The sequence below is a fragment of the Xylocopa sonorina genome, chromosome 1, assembly GCF_050948175.1.
Source record: "Xylocopa sonorina isolate GNS202 chromosome 1, iyXylSono1_principal, whole genome shotgun sequence".
Lineage (NCBI taxonomy): Eukaryota > Metazoa > Arthropoda > Insecta > Hymenoptera > Apidae > Xylocopa > Xylocopa sonorina.
Genome location: NC_135193.1, coordinates 17,270,457 through 17,291,960, shown reverse-complemented (window position 1 = coordinate 17,291,960; position 21,504 = coordinate 17,270,457). Strand labels below are relative to the sequence as shown.

The 21,504-nt window shown below is 48.8% G+C and overlaps 1 protein-coding gene across 1 annotated transcript; it reads left to right on the top strand.

Annotated features, from left to right (window-relative positions):
* LOC143425698 (BMP and activin membrane-bound inhibitor homolog) lies at window positions 1-21,230 on the top strand. Its single transcript, XM_076898703.1, has 3 exons — window positions 1-230; window positions 19,869-20,141; window positions 20,662-21,230. Exons 1-3 carry the CDS (start codon window positions 98-100, stop codon window positions 20,913-20,915), a joined length of 660 nt encoding a protein of 219 aa, XP_076754818.1. The 5' UTR covers window positions 1-97; the 3' UTR covers window positions 20,916-21,230.
* Window positions 21,231-21,504: the final 274 nt, after the last annotated feature.

Sequence of the window (21,504 nt, the reverse complement as noted above, 5' to 3'; positions counted from 1 at the left end):
TACGCGACGCGATCGACGCGGTTCTCCCTCTCGGCATCGAGGATAAAAGACGCAGGGTGCGCGCGACAGACACACTCACGTCGAACAGAAGATAACGATGTGGTCGCGGGATTTGTTGACTTTCGCGACGATGGTGTCCAGTCTGACTGTGGTCGTTGGTGCTTCCGTGGATCTCGATTCAGGGGACTACGAGGTGCTCGCCGATAACGAGGGGAAACCCGATGACAACGGTAAGGTTACATTTTGGGCGCGTGATTTCATGGGAAAGCCAGGGGTGGGCCGTGGTCCGTGCCGCGACTCGCGAGACCGACCGCGTGAACGGGGTACACGTGGGTGGCGCCAGATACCGGGACCGGAAGCCAATCGGAGCACTGGATCGCGATCGCGAATCCATCCTCGGAGGCTAGACGAATTTTAGCCTAGCTATCGATTCGAAGGTTGCCCACGGATTCCTCGCGATCTTTGGCGGTCGTCTTTCTCCACGCTGCTTCATTGTTCTCGCGGCCAACGTTTATTATTACACGTGCCGTCCGCGTTTCTCGCTGGGAAACCATCGATTACCCGTGTACCAACTTTTCCCGAACACCGAGAGCCCATCCCGTATCTCGTCCGTGATTAATGCGTGCGATTCGTATCGGCACCGCGGCGGCAATTAAACTTACGATATGCACCGAGTCTTTTGAAACTGGCCGGCGCGATACCGATCGCTGGGAATTAATTAAAACGGAAGTGCAGCTATTATTTTTTTCCCTTCTCTCTTCTGGTTGCGAAAGGAACGTCCAGCGAAACCGGTGGCAACCCGGTTCGTGACCGAGTCGTACCGAAAGCTTTTCAACTGTTTCGCTGTTTGACTTTGACGCCGGGGCAATAAAAGTCGGGAAACGCCGCTCTCTAAATTAAGACCACTGAAGTCGGCGAAGTACATTAATTGACTCGGCCTTTTCTGCATGCCCCGCGACGCTTCGTGTTCGTGGAACGAGTCACGAAAATCGCGGACGCCCCTGTCAAATTGCGCTCCGAGACGGAACTACTCTTCGTCGTCGTCGTCGTCGTCGTCTCGTGGAAGGGACGCGCGCGAACCTGTAACGAACCCGGTAATCTCACCGGTGAGCTAATAAAAGATTGGGACGACCGTGTTTATCGTTGTCGAGCGTAATCAGGTAGAATAACATAGGCACGGGATGCACGACCGGGATCGTTTCAGCGCCGCAAGTGTCCCGGCGATAAAAAAAAAAAAAAAATAAATAAATAAATAAAAGAGAAAAACGAAACGAAACGCGAGATAAGAGGAAAGAACCAGATGCAGACGCGGTGCGCCTACGTCGCACGGAGCGCGGGCCGCGGTAATTGCAAAATTGTACGTACTCCGGAACGAAAGGAAAAAAGGTTCGCACCGCCGCGTTTTAAACCCGTCTGTCGGTGGTTTTGCTCTTTTCGTTTCCTTTTCCCTGATTTTTTTTCTTCTCTGTTCTCGTCTGCCGGTCGGGCAGCGCGGCGTAATTAAGGACGCGTGCAATTTCAACGTTTTATCGATGCACGTGAGTATTCGATGGGAAGAAAAAGGCATACCGTCCTCTCGGAGCTTCCTTCCCTCTGTGACGCGCACCGAGCCGGGCTTGTTTCCACGAGAACAGGAAAAGCAAAAGCGACGATACCGCGGACCCGGTGGAATCCACGGAGTCGATGGATTACGAAAGGATCGCGCGAGAAATCGCGAGCCGCGTACACGAGGCTCACGATCCAGGCGGAGGAGGAGCGATGGTGTCGTACCGAAAAAGGGAACGCGTTCGATCTGCGATTCACGATATTCGAATGATTCACGATCGACCGATGGATTTACACGGTCAACTGGCGCCACGTGAACTGTTACGCGTGTGTGTACGCGTACGTGCTAGTCCCACGGGATGCGTCGACTAGCCGGGACAATACGCGGACGTGTGGCCAAGGCACACGAATTCCGGTGAAACGCGCGGCGCGGTTGCGAAATAATAAATATTTAAATTTTACCGTTCGCACGGTACCGAGTTTAGAAAGACGATAAAGTATGTCGGGCGCCAGCTAGGCGCGCGGATAGCAGAGTACATAATATAATGCCTATGTGCACGATAGCTACCTTCCGACACGCTTGTCTGCGCGGTCCTCGTTTACACAAGCACACCGCGGGTCTCCATCCGTGGATCGCGAATCGCATCGCGCGTTCGCGGGGTTAACGTGTCGGGAAACACGCCGATTTTTTCGCCCATCGGGGATCGTACCGCGCGCACGCGGCTCGGCGAGAGAAGCTCGCCGGCGAACGTTCGCCGCCTCGAATCAGACCAGTTGCTACAGGTTCCCAGATAGTGACCGAATTTTTGCTTAATCTCGCAGATAATGAGAGAGAAGAAGAGTCCGGGTTACGCAACCCGCGCGATACGAACAATAAATCATAACTTATGCAGATTATGCGGCGTTGTTCGTAACCGTTACCTAACTTTGTCCTCATTGATTTTTCAATCCCGCTGAAACGTCCGATATTTCGATACGCGTTTTTGCGCGTGTGCCTCGGATTCCCTGGGTTCTTTCTACGTATACAGAGTCGGTGGGGGGATTCTGTTCCGCGGAACCATTTCACTGGCCGTTATAGTTTCTCAGACACGCGGCGCATCGCATTCCTCGCCCCGGGAAAAATGCCTTCGTCGCCTCGCCGTCCGTTCGTCTTCGTCTTAGCCACTGGCCGCTGGCCCGGCGATCGCTAACCAAACCGTTAACCCGATGCATCCGACGAAACCGCGGCGTTTATCTGCGAGCCCCGTCAATCTTCGCCCGAGTTCGAGGAAGAACGATCGGCGAGCTGAATTTTATATTCAATAATCCGCGTTGATTAGAAGGTTCCTCGCGTTCCCCCGGAATCGTTAACTCGCGATTGACTCGCGCGTTATCTGGTAACATTGTTACTTCAGAGATTCGTAAGAGAAATGAAGGAAAAAGAAGATGAAAAAAGAAAAGGCGAAAAAACGCCGTACGTATACCGAGATTCGAGCGTGTTATCTACGCGATACAAACAAATTACGGAATTGTGATAATTCTCAGTTCGGTTCGCGCAGTCAGTTGCATATTTATAGACACAGGCGAGGTCGATTTTATAATATGACTCATTCGCTTCGAATCTCAGACGCACGATTGTTAGTTTTACAAACCGTTACCGAACAAAAAGAATCGTTCGCGTCGAGCGTGCAAGTTCGAAATTTCGAACTGGCGCGTGAACCGCCGTCGATAATCGGTCCGACATCAGACTTCCGGCTTTTATTTGAAAATCAGCTCGCCGGGGAAACTACGCGCGTACGTGGATACTGTTACTCGCGGGGACAAAGGCGAAAGCGTGGCGGCGCGAAAGGGTTGCGAGAGAGAGAGAGAGAGAGAGAGAGTGGAAGAGAGCGGTTCTCGGCGTTCGAACGTTTGGAAAACGGGAAGCGTGACGGAAAGTATCGTTGTGACGGGCGCAGAGAGGAAAGCTCGTTGAAAAATGCGAGCTCATCCGCGCGGCGGCCGACAAACGTAACGTAGGCACGCACACGCGCGCGCCAGAGCCCGGCGGTGTTTCACGTGTTCGCACACTCGTCCGAGTTGCAGCTGGTGTTACGTGCGTCGGGCCTCTACACACAGGCGAACAGAGAACCGGCACGGTGGCGCCTGTCGGCCACACAAATGTGCATGCGTGCGTGACGAGTTTATGCCTCTTTGTCTTGTCCACGTCCACGCGTACGTAAATACACGGTGTGTACAGCTCCGGTACGTGTACGCACACGTGCACGGGCACGTTTCCCGAGCGATTTTACGACCGCCGGCCGTAGCGGTGCGACGGTGGTCTCGTCTCGATTCGACAAAGTGCGTCGTCGATCGTTTATCCATCGAACGGAGGAGGTTGGGAGGAGAAAAATTGAGGAGGTTTGGCGAAAATGGTCGTAGCGTACGCGGAAGCGGCGATTGTCGCGTACACAGCCGGATATTATTACGTGCATCGGCACGGAAAGGAACGGAACGGAACGGAACGGACACGGCGTGCGCGAAGCCGTGGATAAAAGTTAAAGAGACTTTTCTTGGCGCCCTCGCGCTCCATACTCGCCACCCACGTATCTAACCGGTCGCCTATCTGCTTCCGAATCGGGGCTCGACGAGTTATTTACGTGCCACCACCTCGCTATCGTTTCGAATCGAACGTTTCAATGAAATTGTACAACGAGCACTAAAACTAACGGACGAGTTCCCCGCGAAATCGGCGATCGATTGAGAAATATGTCAGCGAGCTCTTAATTATCGGCGAACGCCCGTGCAACGGATAATTCCTGTCGATTTACTGAAAAATAACGATCAATTAATTGGCATCGCGGCCGCTTGCGAGCTCGCGTACATAAATCTGCGGGACGTCAACGGGAAGGAGAAAGTTTTATTCGCGGAACGCTTATTTACGGGCGAGCGTGCGCGATAATTCATGCAACCGGCCGTATTTTTACACCCCGGACAGTCGCCTCTTCCATTATTAATTAAATATAGAGGCGCGTTAATCAAAGTGACCAGGTTAGATCGGAAATTCGACGAGATAAGGGGTAGGTTACGCCGCGTGTTAATGGCCGCACACTTTCGCCGGATGGATTACGCGGACGTAATTGCTCCCCGGAGTCGGAGTCGGAGTCGAGCAAAACCGGCGCGACGCGACGCGTCGTCTCGATACTCTTTGATTACTTTCATCGGACATGACGCAACCAACGGATTTCTTCTCCCAAGTTTCTTGGCATTGCCAACAATGCTCGCTGCATCTATATCGCGCCACGTGAAAAATGCATTAGCCTGTTTTGTCATTTCGCCTCCTCGAGCCTGACCGCATTAGTCGCGAATACGTACTATGCAAAAATGGTTCTCGTTACGGCGGCGATGTTTGCCGACTGAGAATTCAGCTCGTTCCTCGAGCTGTCGGGAATCGCGTGCGTCGCGACCACACACGCGGACACAGACGTCCGATGAATAATCATGTCTCAATTTTTCTTATCGCCGGTCTCGGCCGTTTAAGAGGCGATTCGGGGAATTCGTTTTTACGATCGCTCCTCGCGTCGATTTTACCGCGCGTACCCAGTCGAAAGCCGATTAAAAAATATGACGGTTCGAGGGACAAATATAAGCCTCGAAGCTGCTTAAAACGCGCGTCCCGTCCTGTCGAACTTGTTGTAATTCAACAATGGTAGCAGTGCACCCCTGCCAGCCTGATGTTCCACGCATACGCGCATCGCGAGCCTCTATGCTCGTCGAACGATACGCGACGCGCGTTACTCTTGAAGCGCGGCTCGTTGAAATTCGCATCGATTTGCATCCTTTTAATAACCAGACAGAAATTGATCGGAACCCATTGAATATTGAACTTTGCGAGGAAAACGCGACGCGAAAGGCGCGGATCGTTGCATTCCATAGGGGAACCATCGCCAAGTTAAACTTCCTAGACGGTCACGTAACGAATATTTCTCTGCTTTTTTTTTTCTTTCATCGGTGGCGCCAAACGGCCATAATTCCTCGTTCGTCTCATCATAAATGCAAGACGTATCGCGCGTTCAGTCGCCGTACATATGCCTCGATCCACGACGATACGGATAAACTTGGAGCAACGGTTGAACGCGATCGATCGCTCTCTCCTTCTCTCTCTCTCTCGTTTTGCTACGATTCCGGGATATCCGTGCGCGAATAATGCCAGGCTCGGTGATGTAATCCCGTTTTCGATCGCGCTTCGAGCAGCCAATAGACACGTTCGATCCTCCGGAGAGACACCGTCGACCCCGTTACCCAACACTTTTCCTTTCCCCGACCGGTCCCGTCTGTCTCGATGGCCGCGGCGGCGGAACTCGATTGGGAACGCTTCGTATGTATTCCGTGCCGGTATATTTCTGAATTTGATTTCTCTCTCGACAGCGACGCGTCGCGCGGTAAAGAATTCCACGAATGGTGCTCGACGGCGCCTGAACGGTCGTACCGGTCGTAACGACGAACGATCGAAAATGCGAGGAGAGCCGGCGCTCGTCGCTCGGATAATAGTCGTTTTCGTTCCGCGTTTTACTATCGGCTATCGATCAGAGCCGAGGACAGCGGGTGTTTCGAGCCGTAGCGCCTATTTGTAGCTTATTCGAATTGGCGGCCGTCGGGGTTGGAACCCGTACGCGCGGCGGAGTTCGAGGCTGCGAGCCCCGGCGCGTTATGTTAATTCGGTGCTTCGTATGCGCCATGATGCCGCGTGCAGGCACGCACGCGTGCATGCGGCATGCATGCGTCCAGCGCGAACGCGGACGCGTCGAATTCAAATGAACGCGGGCACCCCTGGCCGTTTCTACTTCTGCTTCTGCTTCTGCTTCTGCCTCTGCGACGACTCCGTCCGTCCGTTCCCCCCGTCTACCTCGCGTTCCCTCTCGCGTTCCCTCTCGCGTGTCTAATAATCGTGAAACGCGCCCCGGCTTGGAATGTCAGCCAAACGCGAATAACACCGTCCGGCTAATTTATCTTCGATCATCGCGATAAACCGCGCCGGTGAGGTATACGCCTGTATCACAGGTACAAGGTGCAGGCGTGAAAAATGGTACGAGTCATTACGGGACGCGTGCTCCTCAATCGCGTCCTACTCTTGTTATTACTTTAATAGAATCCCATTACAGCCTTCCTGTTGTTTAAACAGAGAAGCGTTTTGTTTTCAGCGGACGGCTGCGCGTATCGTTCCCCGAGATAACGCCAGTTATTCAAACGACTGAGTCACGGCGACTGGCGATAGTTATTACGTTATGTTTCGCTTGAATATTAGCCAGCGAATATATAGAAATGTCAAGCACTCTTTCCGTATCGGCGCACGAATATTTGCACGGCACACAGGAGGTGGATTTGCCGCGCGCGCGCCACGCGATATCTCTTGTTCCCGCGCGCGCGTCCTCCCCATCGATTCGCGGCGAATCGAAATCGCGCTCGAGCGCGACGCAACCAACCTCGTCCTTCGCGGAGGACACGAATTAACGTCCGTCATCGGGAAACCAGTTATTTCCATTCGCGGCTTAATGCCACGTGTTGCGGCTGGATCGAAATCTCTCACTTGCCGCGGCTCGTCGCGAACATCGGTCTCACGTGCTTCCGACACTCGAAACGATCGCCGTTTTGCCGCACGCTCGTTCCCGATCAATTAGCTTAGCTGCAAGCTTCCTACTTCGGTATAAAGAACTTTTTGTCCCGCGTAGTCGTTCGTGATTCTATTAAAGACGAACCAACGCCAGGAAGAGAGAGAGAGGGAGAGGAAGAAAGAGTGGATCACGAACGAATTCCCAATCGTTCGATATCTCTAAATCTAATTAATCGACATTGACGTTATCGGTTAGATGTTTCGTCATTTTCACTGGAATCGTCGAAATTCTTTGATAACCCACGTAGAAACATCAAGACACTCCCCTCTTTAATCTTCGAAATTACTGGCGCGCGTTTAATTACAGCAAATTATTATCCTCGTTTTATTAATCGTTGATATCACTGGTATATGTGCATGTTAATTTACGTTTCGCTTAACACCTGCGATACGCGTAAACGTCATGCAGAGATGCATTTTTATCGTCAGACATAACGCGTTGTAATACGCAATTGTTTTTATCTTGCACGCACGATCGCTATTTCCTTTTCTCGAATGATTTGCTGTTAAATAACGCTCGACCGACGAGCACGCCGTCCGTGGCTGCGGTCTCTTTGCTCGTTACCTCGTTGCAACTATGTCGATATCGCGTTACGCTCGTAAATACCTGTTTGATAACAGGAAAAATCCTTTCTCAATGAACCGTGTTTGTACGAGGATATGGTAATCTTCATTGAGCGAAACGTCGATGGAAATTGAATCATTTTCACGTCCTCCTCTCTGGTATCAATCAGAATTCTTAACTCGATCGATCGGCTTAGAAAATGTCGAAATTCCTTTGGAATCTGGAGAAGCAACGGCGCTTCTGCCGAGTTATTCTCTAATTTAATCGTCGGTCGGTTGTTCGTTTAACGCGCAACAGGCCATGAGGAATTGTTGAACGAGGGATTCGCGGTAAAGAAAAAAAAAAAAGAGCTGTTCTTCTTAAAAGGTAGCATAAAATCGTCCGAATTAAGTCGATCGGTCCGGAGATGCATTATTAGGGGCTCTTTTTTATTTCTTAATTAACGCATTTGCTCGAGCGGCGATAGTAATCGGGGATAATAGCAAAAAGTGCCGGGCGCTCGCCGAAACGAATGCACCGATACGATCGGAACACGTACGATCTGCTTTACCGGATAATTATTCAAATTAAGGAAGCAGGTTGCTTTTGTAATTACAGGAATTAAACGGAACAGCCGGCGATGCAACGCGGTACTTTCGATAGGCCCCCGCTTCGACAAGTTTTCGTCGAGCGTCGACCTTTCATCGAGCATTGAAAATTATCCCTCGCTGTTCATCGTTACGAATTTCCGCATAATTAAGCCATGCATTACGAATTTCAAGCTCTATACGATTTTCCAGAAGATATACGTTACTTCTGTGTAATCAAGCCTCTCTTCGGAAACGATAACTCTGTAAGACATCCGAGGAGAAATAGATTTAGTTGGATATTACCGATAATCGGTGTAATTTCGTTCCAGCGCAAGTCATCGTCGTTTGCATACTCGTGGTGAATAATCCGGGCAAGATCGAGTAATTATCACGCCGGTTGATTATTAAATAATGCCAGGCATCGATTTTCCATAGCCAGGAACGGGTACCCTACGCATTAGCTATGCTTAATAGCGCATTCCTACGGCGGTGTAATTACAATGAGCCTCTATATATAGCGGACGCCGTGACAGATTTGCGGAATCAATGTCAACGATTCCAAGGAGACGTCTCTATAAATACATGCCTCCTCGAATCTAGCCGTGCGCACAAGTGGAAATACAAATCGATCTATTTCCACATAATCGTAGGACGAATGGATCGGGGATCGAACGGGGACGCGCGGAATCGATCGATCGGCCGGACAGCTCGTTGGCAGCCAACCGGTAATTCGTTAACCTCGTTACATCCTTCGTGATCGGTCCAATAAAATTTGTCAATCTTGACGGTGCTTCGTCATCGCGTGAATACAGAACAGAAAGGCGTTGCGTGCCATTCCAAAAGCAGCGTGAACGCACGCACGCGCGCGCCAGTTGTCACGCAACTCCTGCCGCTGAATTCTTTCGTGCTTATTACGAATAAAACCGAACAACCTCGCCCGCGTTCGAAACGGAATCGTACGAGGCGTGAAGAACCGCGATATACGTACGCGATCTCGTAGCCAGGGTAATTAGAAGGCGGAGCCTGGTCGAGTAAAACAAACAGAGACGAGGTAAAAGGGAAATCGTTTGTATCCGACATCCACCGACGACACGTTGTTTAACATCTTTTACGATCCGACGACGGCACTTTGTACCGTGGCAGTAGTTTCCAAGCGAGACGTTCTCCACCCTGTTCTACGCGATATCCAAGATTCCGCGCGTTTCGTGGAATCGCGGCTCGTCGTGTATTCACCGACCAGCGTACCGCGTAACAACCAAAGCGAAAGAGGAATAAAAGGAAGAAAGCCCAGAAAAATCTCCGTCGACTCTTCCTGAACCTGCGTACAGGCACGTGAGCGCCTAAACGTACGTGCCACGCGAATCAAGTTGCTCGAGGGATGGAAGGCTGGAAAACTGTGCGGGAGAACGATAGAACAACGACGATCGACCATCCATTGTTGCCTCCTTACTCGCTCGCTTATACGAGACGTCGAATTTTCAAACTCGACCAACTGAATTAGCCTAGGCCTGTACACCTTGAATTCATAGTACCCTATTTACCGCAACATTCCTGCCAGCACTTCGCGTTTCGAAACTTCCCAACGAGGCAATCGCGTTCCAAAGAAATAATAACACGGGAAGTCTTTTATTACAACTAAATCAGCATCGTATCGTGCATTATCCATCGAGACGAGAGTTACCGATGTATACATCGAACCGTACACGTTTTACGAGCTACCGGTGTAATTAGACGCGTGCGCAAGTAGCAATTTGCCGGTGGTCTCGCAACGTTTTCCGATTGTTTCGATTGATTGCAACTCGCTCGAGGTCTGCTGATACGGTCCCTTGCTCGTAACCGTAAAAGAAACGCAACGGCGTGCATTACGCCCGTAAACGCGAACGTAAATCTCGCTTATTACACTTCGATGCCAGTGCAGTTAAGCGACGCGACAAATGAGGAGGCGCGTTCCATATAGTTAATGGCGTATCCTCGTTAAACGGTGTAAAAAGTGGATAAAAACCATGAACGTTTCACATGCGACGGTATTCCATCGAACATGTTAACCCGTGGATTGCGTTAAGGTAACAGTAGACGGTCACTTACCAGGCAGGACCGGTAGAGACACCCGTTGAAATCCGAGAGAGAAAGGTTTCGCTTCCTTCGAGAGTTGCGTAAAGGAGGACCTGTTCCAAACGATCGAGCTGCACTTCCTACAGGGTGGCCGACCGGGCTCTTTGTTCCTGTAATAAATCATCGAATACTTCAGTGATCAGGAAAAAGATGCCCAGCTACCTGGGCGATCGTGACCGTTTCCAGGGAAACATTTTGTTTTTTTTTTTTTCACGTAACTTTCAAAACGTTCGCGTCTTGTTACTCTCGATAGAATGGAATTCGTTTCGCGTAACGATAGATACGCTTTGGCGTTACGTGAGATTAATCAACGAGTGGTGTATCGACACGCAAGCCTGTTTCTACAAGCGATCCGTGCTATTTACACGACCAACGCAGTTAAAGAACCGCGGTTGTCGTCTCGCTGTCCAATTGCACTTTAACTGTACGCACGAACGAGCGAAGAACAAAGACTTAAGAGGACATTATTCGACGAGCCGTGACAAGCCATCGAGAAAGTTTACTTCATCCAACAGCCAATGGTACGTCATAAAATCTGGACGCGAGGCACCGGTAGTACGCGGCGTCGTTACGCGAATTTTTTAACGAGCGACATTGTTAACGATCCCCTGCGCTTCTCAGCCTCTCTTTTCGCCCATCGTTCTAGAACCCTTCTCGAAAACGATCATTCGTTGCGATGATCGTGCACGGACGAAGTGCTACTTATCGGGTCGAAACGGTTCGATTCGAAATCGGAACGCCGGAACAGCGATAATTAAAGGTGGTCTCTGCATCCGCCGGGGCAAAACGAGCAAGTATTATCATAAAAGGTCCGCGGTCCACGCATGTAATTTGGAGCAATTTGGCAATTGCATATAATTGATGAGCATGCCTTTTACTTGACGATGCCCGCGCCGCGTCCACGTAGCCGAGTTAAGTAGGGCTAATCACTGGTTTGCCTCTCTCGAAAACATCAAGAACCTGCCTTCTAGCGCCGAAAATACCAACGCTCGCGTACCTTACAGACGCACACGGACACGCGAGCACGACATCGCCCGGTTATAGACTAAAATACATATATACCTGCGGGGCCCCTGGAATGGCAGGACCCGGAGGGACCCTCCTACTTCCCAGAAATAAGGGCCTCCGAGTCCCTATTGTTCTTGCTAATTGCCACCCCGCATAACCACCCAGCCTATGCTTTGCCTGGCCCCTCTCCCCTTTCTTAATGGCCAGGTACTCCCGGGGATGATAGTTACCGGTCCCAACGCAAATACCGGGCTTCGTACGTACCCTTTGTGAAACGAAAATTAGCCGAAACCCTCAACAGTTACCCTTGAACGGGGACAATTTTTCTCGGCCGTGGTATCTGTTACAAGAACAACGCGCTGCCCATCGGCTATACAACCGTCGATGAGAAATCTTCCGGCGGTAGGTAGGTTTATAGCCTCCCTCTATACGGTTTTAGGTATAGAAAGACTACGAGGAACGCCGTTCCCAATTGTACCGACTCTTTCCGAGCCTTTGTCTTCGTTTCGGATGGAAACGATTTCTCCTTGAACGTTCCGTTTCGATTTCGTCGGTACCGAGTGCCGCGTACAATCGAGAATCCAGCCTACGATTTTATTGCCTCCGTTTGATTTACGGACCTTTATTCTGTCCACTCGCCGCCATAAATATCATCGTTCGCGTTCGAGATGCAATCGGTGAAATTAGTGCCCTCGATGGTGACCGAGTAAAGCTTTCTCTTGTTTAATTGATTCAAATCGATCCGCGCAACCGTACGTGTACAGGGGCTCTGTCGTGTTCCAAGATCGTATCGTTGATTTACAGGATGATTTAAAGCTTCGCGTCCCGCGGTAAAGGGTTACCTTCGAGCTAATTTAACTTTCTTGTCGTTGTCGTCTGCGCGTATCGTAATCGACCGGCTGATCCGGAGTGTAAACGGAAATGAAATCATTTCACCGCCGGTATATGTTCACGATAACGTCTACACCCCTTCCATCGGGCAACGCTAATTGCAATTACACGACCCGTCGCGGGTGGCTGCCACTCTTTTCTCGTTGTCCAACGTTGAACGCAACGAGTTATCAACGTTGGATGCTACGGCGCGCTCTACTCGATCGCGTCCACAGCAAAATTGTTTCAACTATCCTTCCGTCCGTCGAATAAAAAGATCATCGTAGCTTTTTACGAGGCAACCTCGATGGAAGTTTATAGAGGCTTTAAGAAATTATCGTACTTTCAAAACAAACGCATAAACCTGGTATAACTCATATTTCCTTTACTATCTTCGCGAATCACCTGGTCGTATCGATGTAAACATTGAGCGTTCGATCGTGGGACACGAAAAATTGTTGCGACCCCCCATTTTTATCGTCCCGCCAGTCCTGTAAATTGCCCTGACCTAATACCACCGTCGATCCTGGCGACGAAAGAAAGACGAAGGAGGAGGAGGGTGCGTCGGCAAGTTCCGAAGAGACGTAAACTTCCGGCAAGGAAGATCGCGACACCTGGGAGAGCGGGCACTCGCGAAATTGATTTGGCTCGTGTCATCGTCGATAAAGAACTTAAACAGCCCTTTCTTCGTTTCGACGCGGAATCCGGTCGGGCTCCCTACCACGATCGAGGACTCTGCGACAGCGCGGGTAGCAAAACTTTTATTGGGTCCCGAGTTCCTGACCAGCCGCTCGGCTCCGAAAGGAGGAAGGGAGAAAAACCAGCCCATTATGCGGGTGCTGCACTTGTCGTCCGTTCGGCGAACCGCTTTGCATCGTTGCGTCCACCGTAGGGTTTGCTTCACCCCGTTACTCTCAACGCTTTGTATTTTACTCTTTCTCTTTCTCTTTCTCTTTCTCTTTCTCTTTCTCTTTTTCTTTTTCTTTTTCTTTATACCTTCCGCACGCGACGAAATATGTTCGACGTTATCGAACGAGAGACCGGACCAGTTTCCTATCCGTGCCAAAGATGCTTGGTAAGAAAATTAATTTTGCTCTTAATATCGAGCCGAAGAAACTGCCGAGATAATATTCTTCTTCTTTCTTGGTTTTTTTTTCAATCACGACGTGGGATCTCGTGAGGAGAAGTTTAATCGGTGCCTTGTTCTTGACCAGTCATCTCTGTTAAAAAGGAGAAAAGAAGGAAACCCGGGCCCATTAAACGGATGCACTGTTGTCTTTCGAGATTATATATAACGCTGCCACGTACGGACGTGTACCTTGATAATCCAGAACCATCCGGCCCCGGTCGAAATATCCACGCGGCTGCAATAAAACCAATATCTTAGACCTCCCGGGGAGAGACACGGGGCCTCGTCTTTCGTTGCAAGTCAATGAAGAATCGGCTAAATTCGTGCGGTATCCGGCCCCGTTTAATGGGGATCATTAGTTACAGCTTTTATCGGTTGTCTGTCCACTGTCCCGATCGTAGCTGAGTATACTCGGTAATAAAATATCGCCGGTTGAAAAAGCGCATATATTCTAGCCTAACGAACCAATTAGCAGGTCCCCTGCTAATCTTTACTAATCTCGACGATTAGTGAACGTACGTAGCATATTCGCTGTCTGTTTCGTGGCGTACGTTTATCGAGGGACCATTCTCGATTTACGAGCACAATTCGACTGACATCGAAAGTCTCGAAGCGACGTTTAAAATTCCCTCGGGACTTATTACGACATAACTGAGAACCCGTAATCGAATAATTCCAGTTGTTGCTCCGAAAGTATCCACCGATCGGAGATACCAACGGAGGCTAATAAAAGGTCCGTCGAATTTGTTCAGTATCCGATCCCATTCATCGCGGATCACTGCTTAACCCTCTTCCTGTGCATCGATCCGACGACCTGCGCGTTCGAATACCACGAAGACAGCGTGCCGCTCGACGAAAGTTTCTCACGAATCTTTCGAGGAACTCCCCGAGGACCGGTCCCTCTGTTCTCGTCCTCTTTCCTTCCCCTACTTTCTCTCCATCCTCTGCCTCTCCTCCTTCTTCTCTTTCATCTTCTTCGGCTTCTCCTTCTTCGTCCTCGTCCTCGTCCTCTGCCTCCGGTGGCCACTCCTTTCGACTCCGTCGTCGATGAGGAACCTTCGTTCCTGAGGGCCTTTTTGTTTTCGCATAACTCCGCAGGTTCATAGCCCACTCGCGGTCAGGGTACGAACAGGTGTCCCGCGGTGGATCGTAGAACGTGACTCGCTTCGGCAACCTTTTCCTCTTTTTCTTCTTTTCTTTCTTTTTTCCCCCCTTCAGCTTTTTAGTCGTTTTAAAAACCGTTTATAATTCCCACCGCTACCTTAATACTCTCGCCGGCTCGCTCCATTCGTTTCTGCCTTTGATCGCGTGTCCCCTTATACGAGGATCGCGATAGCCAATCGTCATTGTTAAGACGTCGATGGGTAGCGATTCAGGTGATTGCTGTTGCACACGTTCCACCGCGTTACGGACGATGAAAGTGGAAGCCTTATCGTGAGCAGTGGTGAATTATGTTAGACTCCGATACTGCGTCTTCCAGGAGTGCTAGTATAGAATCGTATAAAATACTGGTCCTTGTAAATTTCGTAACGTCTCGGAGCATCGGTTAAAAATCGTTTACTCAATAGGTCGGCAGAGTTGCTGCCGTTGAGGCACGCACAAAAGTCAGTGTGCTCCATTGCCAAGATTGAGAAACGACCCTTTCCTCGCACGCTATTCGTCTTCCGTGCACACGCGAACCCGACGCGGTCTTAGAGAGCCGGTAATCTCGGCTGTATCGTAATCCCTGATCGTTGTCTCGGCGAACACTTTTTCCTTTCTCATCGCGGCAACGACAACTTTCTTTTCCGTGGCAGGGGCAACACGAACTGATCGCCACGGGTGTGCTCCCGTGAAATTCAACGTTGACGTCGTGACGCCCGACCACCAACGCGGTCTCATGTCGCCGTGGAATACTAATTGCGGCAATTTAGAACGGTGGTCGTTGCTAATTAGAAATTAAGATAGCCGAGTCGCTCTGTGTTTTACAATTACCCCGTAACGCGGTTACCGGAATGAACAATTGACCGCAGCATCGTCTAGGTACACTTTCACCCGCCGCTCTTTCGTTATCATCGCTGTAGAGAGAATCGAGAACCACCGGTGAAAAAAGAAACAAAATAGGATTGTCCTAAATGAATTCGTAATCGTGGCGTTGACGCGAAACGGTTGTGAAATTGGTCACGTGTGTCCTTTCTCCCTGGAGCGAACAGAAATCATGCCGTGAATTGTCAATAGTGCTCGATGGGTACCACCGGTGAGGCAAGATAAATCCTGTCCTGATTAAACTAAAACGAATCGCTTCGATAATCGCCGTTGCTCGACAACGACCACTAATTGCCGTTGCGTAACGCGTTAACGTTGCTCCTATTTAATTAGAGAATCCAATATTCATAGGCTATCGACACCGACGGGTTCACCACCTAATTGCCCGAGTAATGTCGTTAGCCGCGCGCTGCAACTCGTCCTCGCGTGGGGCTCCTCCGTAAACGAAAAAAGAAGAATGGAGTTCACGGGATTTAAATAAATGCCCGCGTACATACGAGGGACGTTGTTACGCAATGTACGTGCATTACGGATACACTCGAGGGAACTGAGAGAAACTCATTAGTTTCATCATTCGTCGACGGTGGTGTACGGTCAGGCACAACGCAACCCGTCTATACGTATATACATACACAGGTCGTCGCTCTTCTAATTGCATATACAACGGGGCTCGTTCAAATCAAGTTTCCGTCGAGCACGGCTTTCTATCCTCGGGCATGGTTGCTCGAGTCGTTTGGATAAACGAATCGTAACCCTTCCGAGCGCGCTTTTAGCGACTCGTTATCGACGCGAGTATCGATTATCTTTTTGCTCGTTGAATTCCACGTCGATCGAGCCGCGCTTTGCCCGGTGTGCTTCTTATTGCCAAGCGAAATTCTAACGAAGCATAACGGGAGAAAATAGTATCGCTCAAGTTTCGAGGCTGGATTCTATATACGTGGACTGTAGGGGTTATATAATTTAAGTAACGCGCGTATGATGCCCTCGCGAATAGACCAGGGAAGGGGGAAAGAGAGAAAAATAGTGCAACTAATTAGCTAATTGTAAAAGTAAATGAACGACAAGAGGAAAGAATGCTCGGAGTTCGTCTACATAAATGAATATTTAGACTCTGGATAAAACAACGAGTCAAATGAACTCTCAGCCTGTTGTTGTAGTTTTAACAAATAAACAAGCTTATCTGAGTGTTACAAGTAACCAGCACGTGTATCTCGTTAGATATGCCCGATGGCTCGACTGGCTACATAGTATATCTAACGTCAGTAAGTTAAAGGTTAAGCTTCATCGAAAGCGTGTCCGTGTGGTGTGCGTCGCTGAAACCTTTTATCGAGCGATACGGATACGAAGAATTCGCCGATCGTACCCGAAGAAATCGGACAGTTTTACGAGCGCAAAACATACGGGGAGAACGTTCGTCAAGCGTTTCAGACCTGTCTACCTTTTTGCCTCCGGCATCGCGGCATTATTCTTTCTTTCTTTTTTTCTTTTGTTTTTTCTTTCTTTTTCTTGCCCCTATTCCTCTCTTCATCTTTATTCGATCCCGTGTGCACGCGCACGGGCACGTGCATTCACGTAAATTACCCATTATAACATTATTAAATCGAGCCAATCATCCGACGAATGTGGAACAGAATTTTGCAATCCGTTGCATTTAATCGGTGGTGCCGTATTTTCGGTCGAGAAGGAGAACAATTAACATAAATAGCAACGAACGCGTTCTGTGTGCGTGCATCCGCTGCGAAAATAATGCAACGAGGGGGATCGTACGACCTTAACATCGATTCACGTGCTCCTCGAGCCCGTAATCGTTTGGTAACCGATGAAAAAAATGTAAGAGAAAGAAATACGAGCAATACGGGTAGAGAAGTAGAGAGGCAGGGGGTAGGGCCCGTCGGGAAATAATTAATATGCCATGGACGCATAACGAACGACCCCGCGAAGCAGTCTGTTTGTTTTCGGACGGGTCTTCTTCGGCTCCAGGCATGTCGGCCGTATCTCTCTTTTGCCTGGGCCTTCTCGACCTCCCGCTGCTTCCCCTTTTCCCTTTTTATTTTAAACGCACACAAGGCCCTTCTTTCTCTCTCTCTCTCTCTCTCTCTCTCTCTCTCTCTCTCTCTCTCTCTTTCTCTCAAGTTCCTTCTGTCTTTCCCCTTTACTCCTTTCGTAACGGTGTACCATTTTCTCGAACCAATCTTTCTTATCGCAGCTTCGGTTGAGAATACCTTTTGAAGAAACTACAAATTAGCTCGTAATGGATACTGAAAGATGATGCAAATTAAAGTATAATCTCCGTAACGACTGTCGAATAGTTTCTCGAAACAAGATAGGATTGTCTCGAGGAACGAAATTTGATAGTGCTCCAGGGACGAGGGGGGGGATTTTAATCGGACCCTCTGCGAGAAGTTTACGTAATCTGAAAACCTACGCGGAGAGAGTGGTTTCCGTACAAAACTCTGTTACGACTCTCCGGTGGCTTCTTCGTCTCTCCGTGGACGACTCCGTGAGAGCGGAGCAACCGGGCGGACAGCCGTACAGCAGCGACTGCACACAACCGAGAAGCCGCATGCCTCTCTCCATATATTCTCTCCACTTTAATCTTTCTTTTGTGACTCGGCTGTTTTAGCGTTTTTTATTCCCCGATGAGCCGGGCCGCCCCGTGGACGAAACAGAGAGAAAGAGCCGCGGCGGTTGAAGAGAAAACGAAAGAGTGAACATAAAGGAGAGAGAGAGAGAGAGAGGGAGAGGGGGTGGAGAACGTAGGGAGAGTACCGCGCGCTGTAAGCTTATTAGCAAGAAGTCAGGAGGGAAAGAGGGGACGACGAACGTAAGAAGTTTCTTCGGGGGAGAAAGGATCGTTTAATAGGGAAGAGGCGAAGGGAGGGTTCGAGGGGTAGACGGCGCAATGTCGCGCGGGACAAAGATGGCCTCGCATTACCATAATAAACAACTGCGCTTTGTGGCTAATCGTTGCAAAATCAAAGTCCTTTTGTTCGACCGACAGCTGGTATAATGAAGGCTTTGACGCGGTTCGTGATTTCAGAGATTTGCATCGATCGATTTGTCTCGGTGTCTTCTCGCTCGTCCGATGATAGAACGCGAGGAGAACGCGAGGAGAACGCGTCGCCTCGGGAGGTTCGCGTGAATCGACGACGTATGATCATGCTAATGAATTATTTCGTTACGTTCGAGCGTGGCACGTTTCGACGAAATCCGCGTGGCAGCTCGCGCAGCAAAATAAATTATGCCGTTGACCGAGGGAAGCAACGCGAAGGGAGAGGCCGAGAAAACGACCGAACGGGCAAGAGTAAAGCCACGGATAAAGATGGTTCCGCATTATCATAATAAACAAGCGGCACGATGCTTAGTCACCGCGAACTGCTCCATGTCTCTCTGTTTATTTCGTACGGGCCTCATTAACACACCACGGTGAGAGAACTCCACTCTCTATCCGTGTAATGTATGTATATTTACGCTGTGTCAAGCACGGTCCCAGTGTATCGAGCTTGTTTCTCAAGGTAGATTTCTTCCAGAACCTCCGGTTGAAATCCCTCCAAGCAAACGATCCCAAACATCACCCCTTTTACAGAAATCTTTCAACTCGGAGCCATTTATTTTCAGAAATTTGTTTGGCGAACACCACGCCGATGAAACGCGTATACATTGCGCTCCATTTCGTTTTTCTTCCCTAACTTATTAACAGTATCTCCGCACACGCGTACAATGAGAATTATATTTCGCTTCAGCGTACGGCTTGGTAGCCGACAGGTAAATGAAAGCGAGCTCTGTGTACCTGTTCCGGCGAGCAGGGTATGTACGATCCTTTATGACTTTCAGTCGGCTACTCATTAGGGAGAGTCGCGAAGCGTCGGTGTCGTAGTACTTTAAGATGCTTGAACGCGAAAATGCGCAACGTTCGTGGAATTACGTTCCGCTATAATGGAATGATCTTATCGAGCAGAGACATTTAAATAAAGACGAGTTTCAGCCAATTAGGAGTCCGAGCAGCGAAATTCGACGATCGAATTTTATTGTTTAGGAGACGGCGAGTGCATAGTGCATGCGACGGACGCAATTTGTCGTGTACACATACAAGACCACCCATGCATATTGCATCGTTATTTTGTATAAGTCGTTTAGGATTAATCACGTTAATTACTATCGAGAACAGTGTGGAAAAGGAATAGCTAGATTCCCTTCCTCGGGAGAACGCTTTATCGCACTTTCAGTATTATTCCAGTACAGAAGAGTTCTCTGACCGCAAACTTCTCTCCCTCGTGTCGATCGTGTCGCAAACATCGAATGCGTTTACGTTACTTTTCATTCGCGTTGATAGGCACGAAACTTTCAATCATGCTAAATCTCTCAGATGAAATAACGGGGAAGATTAATTAATCTCGATACTCTTTTTATTCGCAGACTCGCCGTACGTCCGAGAAGTGAGATGTTATTGCAATCAACCGGAATGCGTGCCTCAAGGATACATGTGCCGCGGCAGGGGCTGTTTCACCGAATTACCATCGAATGCAAATCCATCGTTATTAAGAGCAGAGCATAACGCTTACAGCGGTTGCCTTGATGAGAGCTTTAAAGAGCGGCAATGTCCCACGGGATACCTCTGTTGCGAGCAGGATCTCTGCAACCATGTAGATAGCCCAGCCATGAGAAACAGGCTAAACAAGACTCTTCAAGGTAAAACGAATGTTTTCGTTGCACGATTAGTAAGATTATACAGACCTAACCCGATACAGGTGCCATCACGAGTGTTATTATCATTTTTCTCTACAATGCTATTTTCGTAACGCATCGCGATGTTTATTTTGCAACAGATTCATTTTAATACAAGTCACGTATCGTTCATTACGTATAGGGATTGCAAGATAGCAATTTTGCCCGAGGCTCGCTCTTTTAATTCGATTATTCAAATTTAATCCTTCTACATTGTGAAGAACCTTGAGTTTAACTATATCCATCTGTTCGATATAAGCAACTTGTCCAATACACGTCATTTTAGTTTTATAATGCACATATATTGTTCACACACATACACACACATATACAAGTTCACGCAACTTCAACTTCCACGAAGTCTCGAATCGTTGATTTAAAACAATAGTGAAAGTCGAAGGTTGTGTGAATTTATGAATAATGAAAATTTCCGTCTAATTTCGAACTGTGCGGTGTATAACGAGGCACTTTTCATTGTTAACAGTGTTGGTGGGTGATCAGCGACTTCTTCTCAACCCGATACAGCCGATCAATCACGGAGGTCAGTCGACAGATGGGTGGTTCAAGACTGCCACGATCGCTGTACCGATTTGCGGCTTAATCGTTCTACTGATATTGGCCAGTCTCGCCATTAGATTACTACAGCCTGTGCCAACGCAAAACGACAAACTCGGACCACATCGGATGCCCGACAATGGGCCGCCGTTATTAGGACCACCGAAAGTGCCTCTCGTTTAATTATCTCGCGATCCCAAAGACGTTCGATAAAGTGTTCTAGCGGATAGACATTAGTAAAGACTATCTAGAAAGCTAGCGGGCTTGCATAGCTCCACTTGGCTGTGAATTTTTGTGAAAAAAAAAAAAAAAAATAATAAATAACGCGACTGCTGTAAATTATAACATTGCGTGTTGTGCATCGATTGCTGCAATTCCTCCGAGCGACGACGCTTAACGGTCGTCATGAGATTGAAGAGTGAGAAAAGGCCAACGAAACAGGACCTTTGTACACCCATATGTGACGTTAATTAAAAAGAAAAAAAAACGAAAAAAAAATGAAACGCATGGTATCGCCTTTATTGTAGCATTGTTAATAGATGATGTATTTTCTATCGTGTATTAGATAATATCGCTTACTTAGGCGGCGTACAAATTGTAATGTAATCACGTTCCACGATGTCGTCGAACCTCGATATTTAAAGACGGATCTAGCCACAACATGGTAATAATGTTACAATATAATCTCAAGGGGATACACATATAATCCTGCAATAAGAATAATTGCTTTTTCCATCGAGAAACGATATTGATGGAAAAATAAACGAAGAAC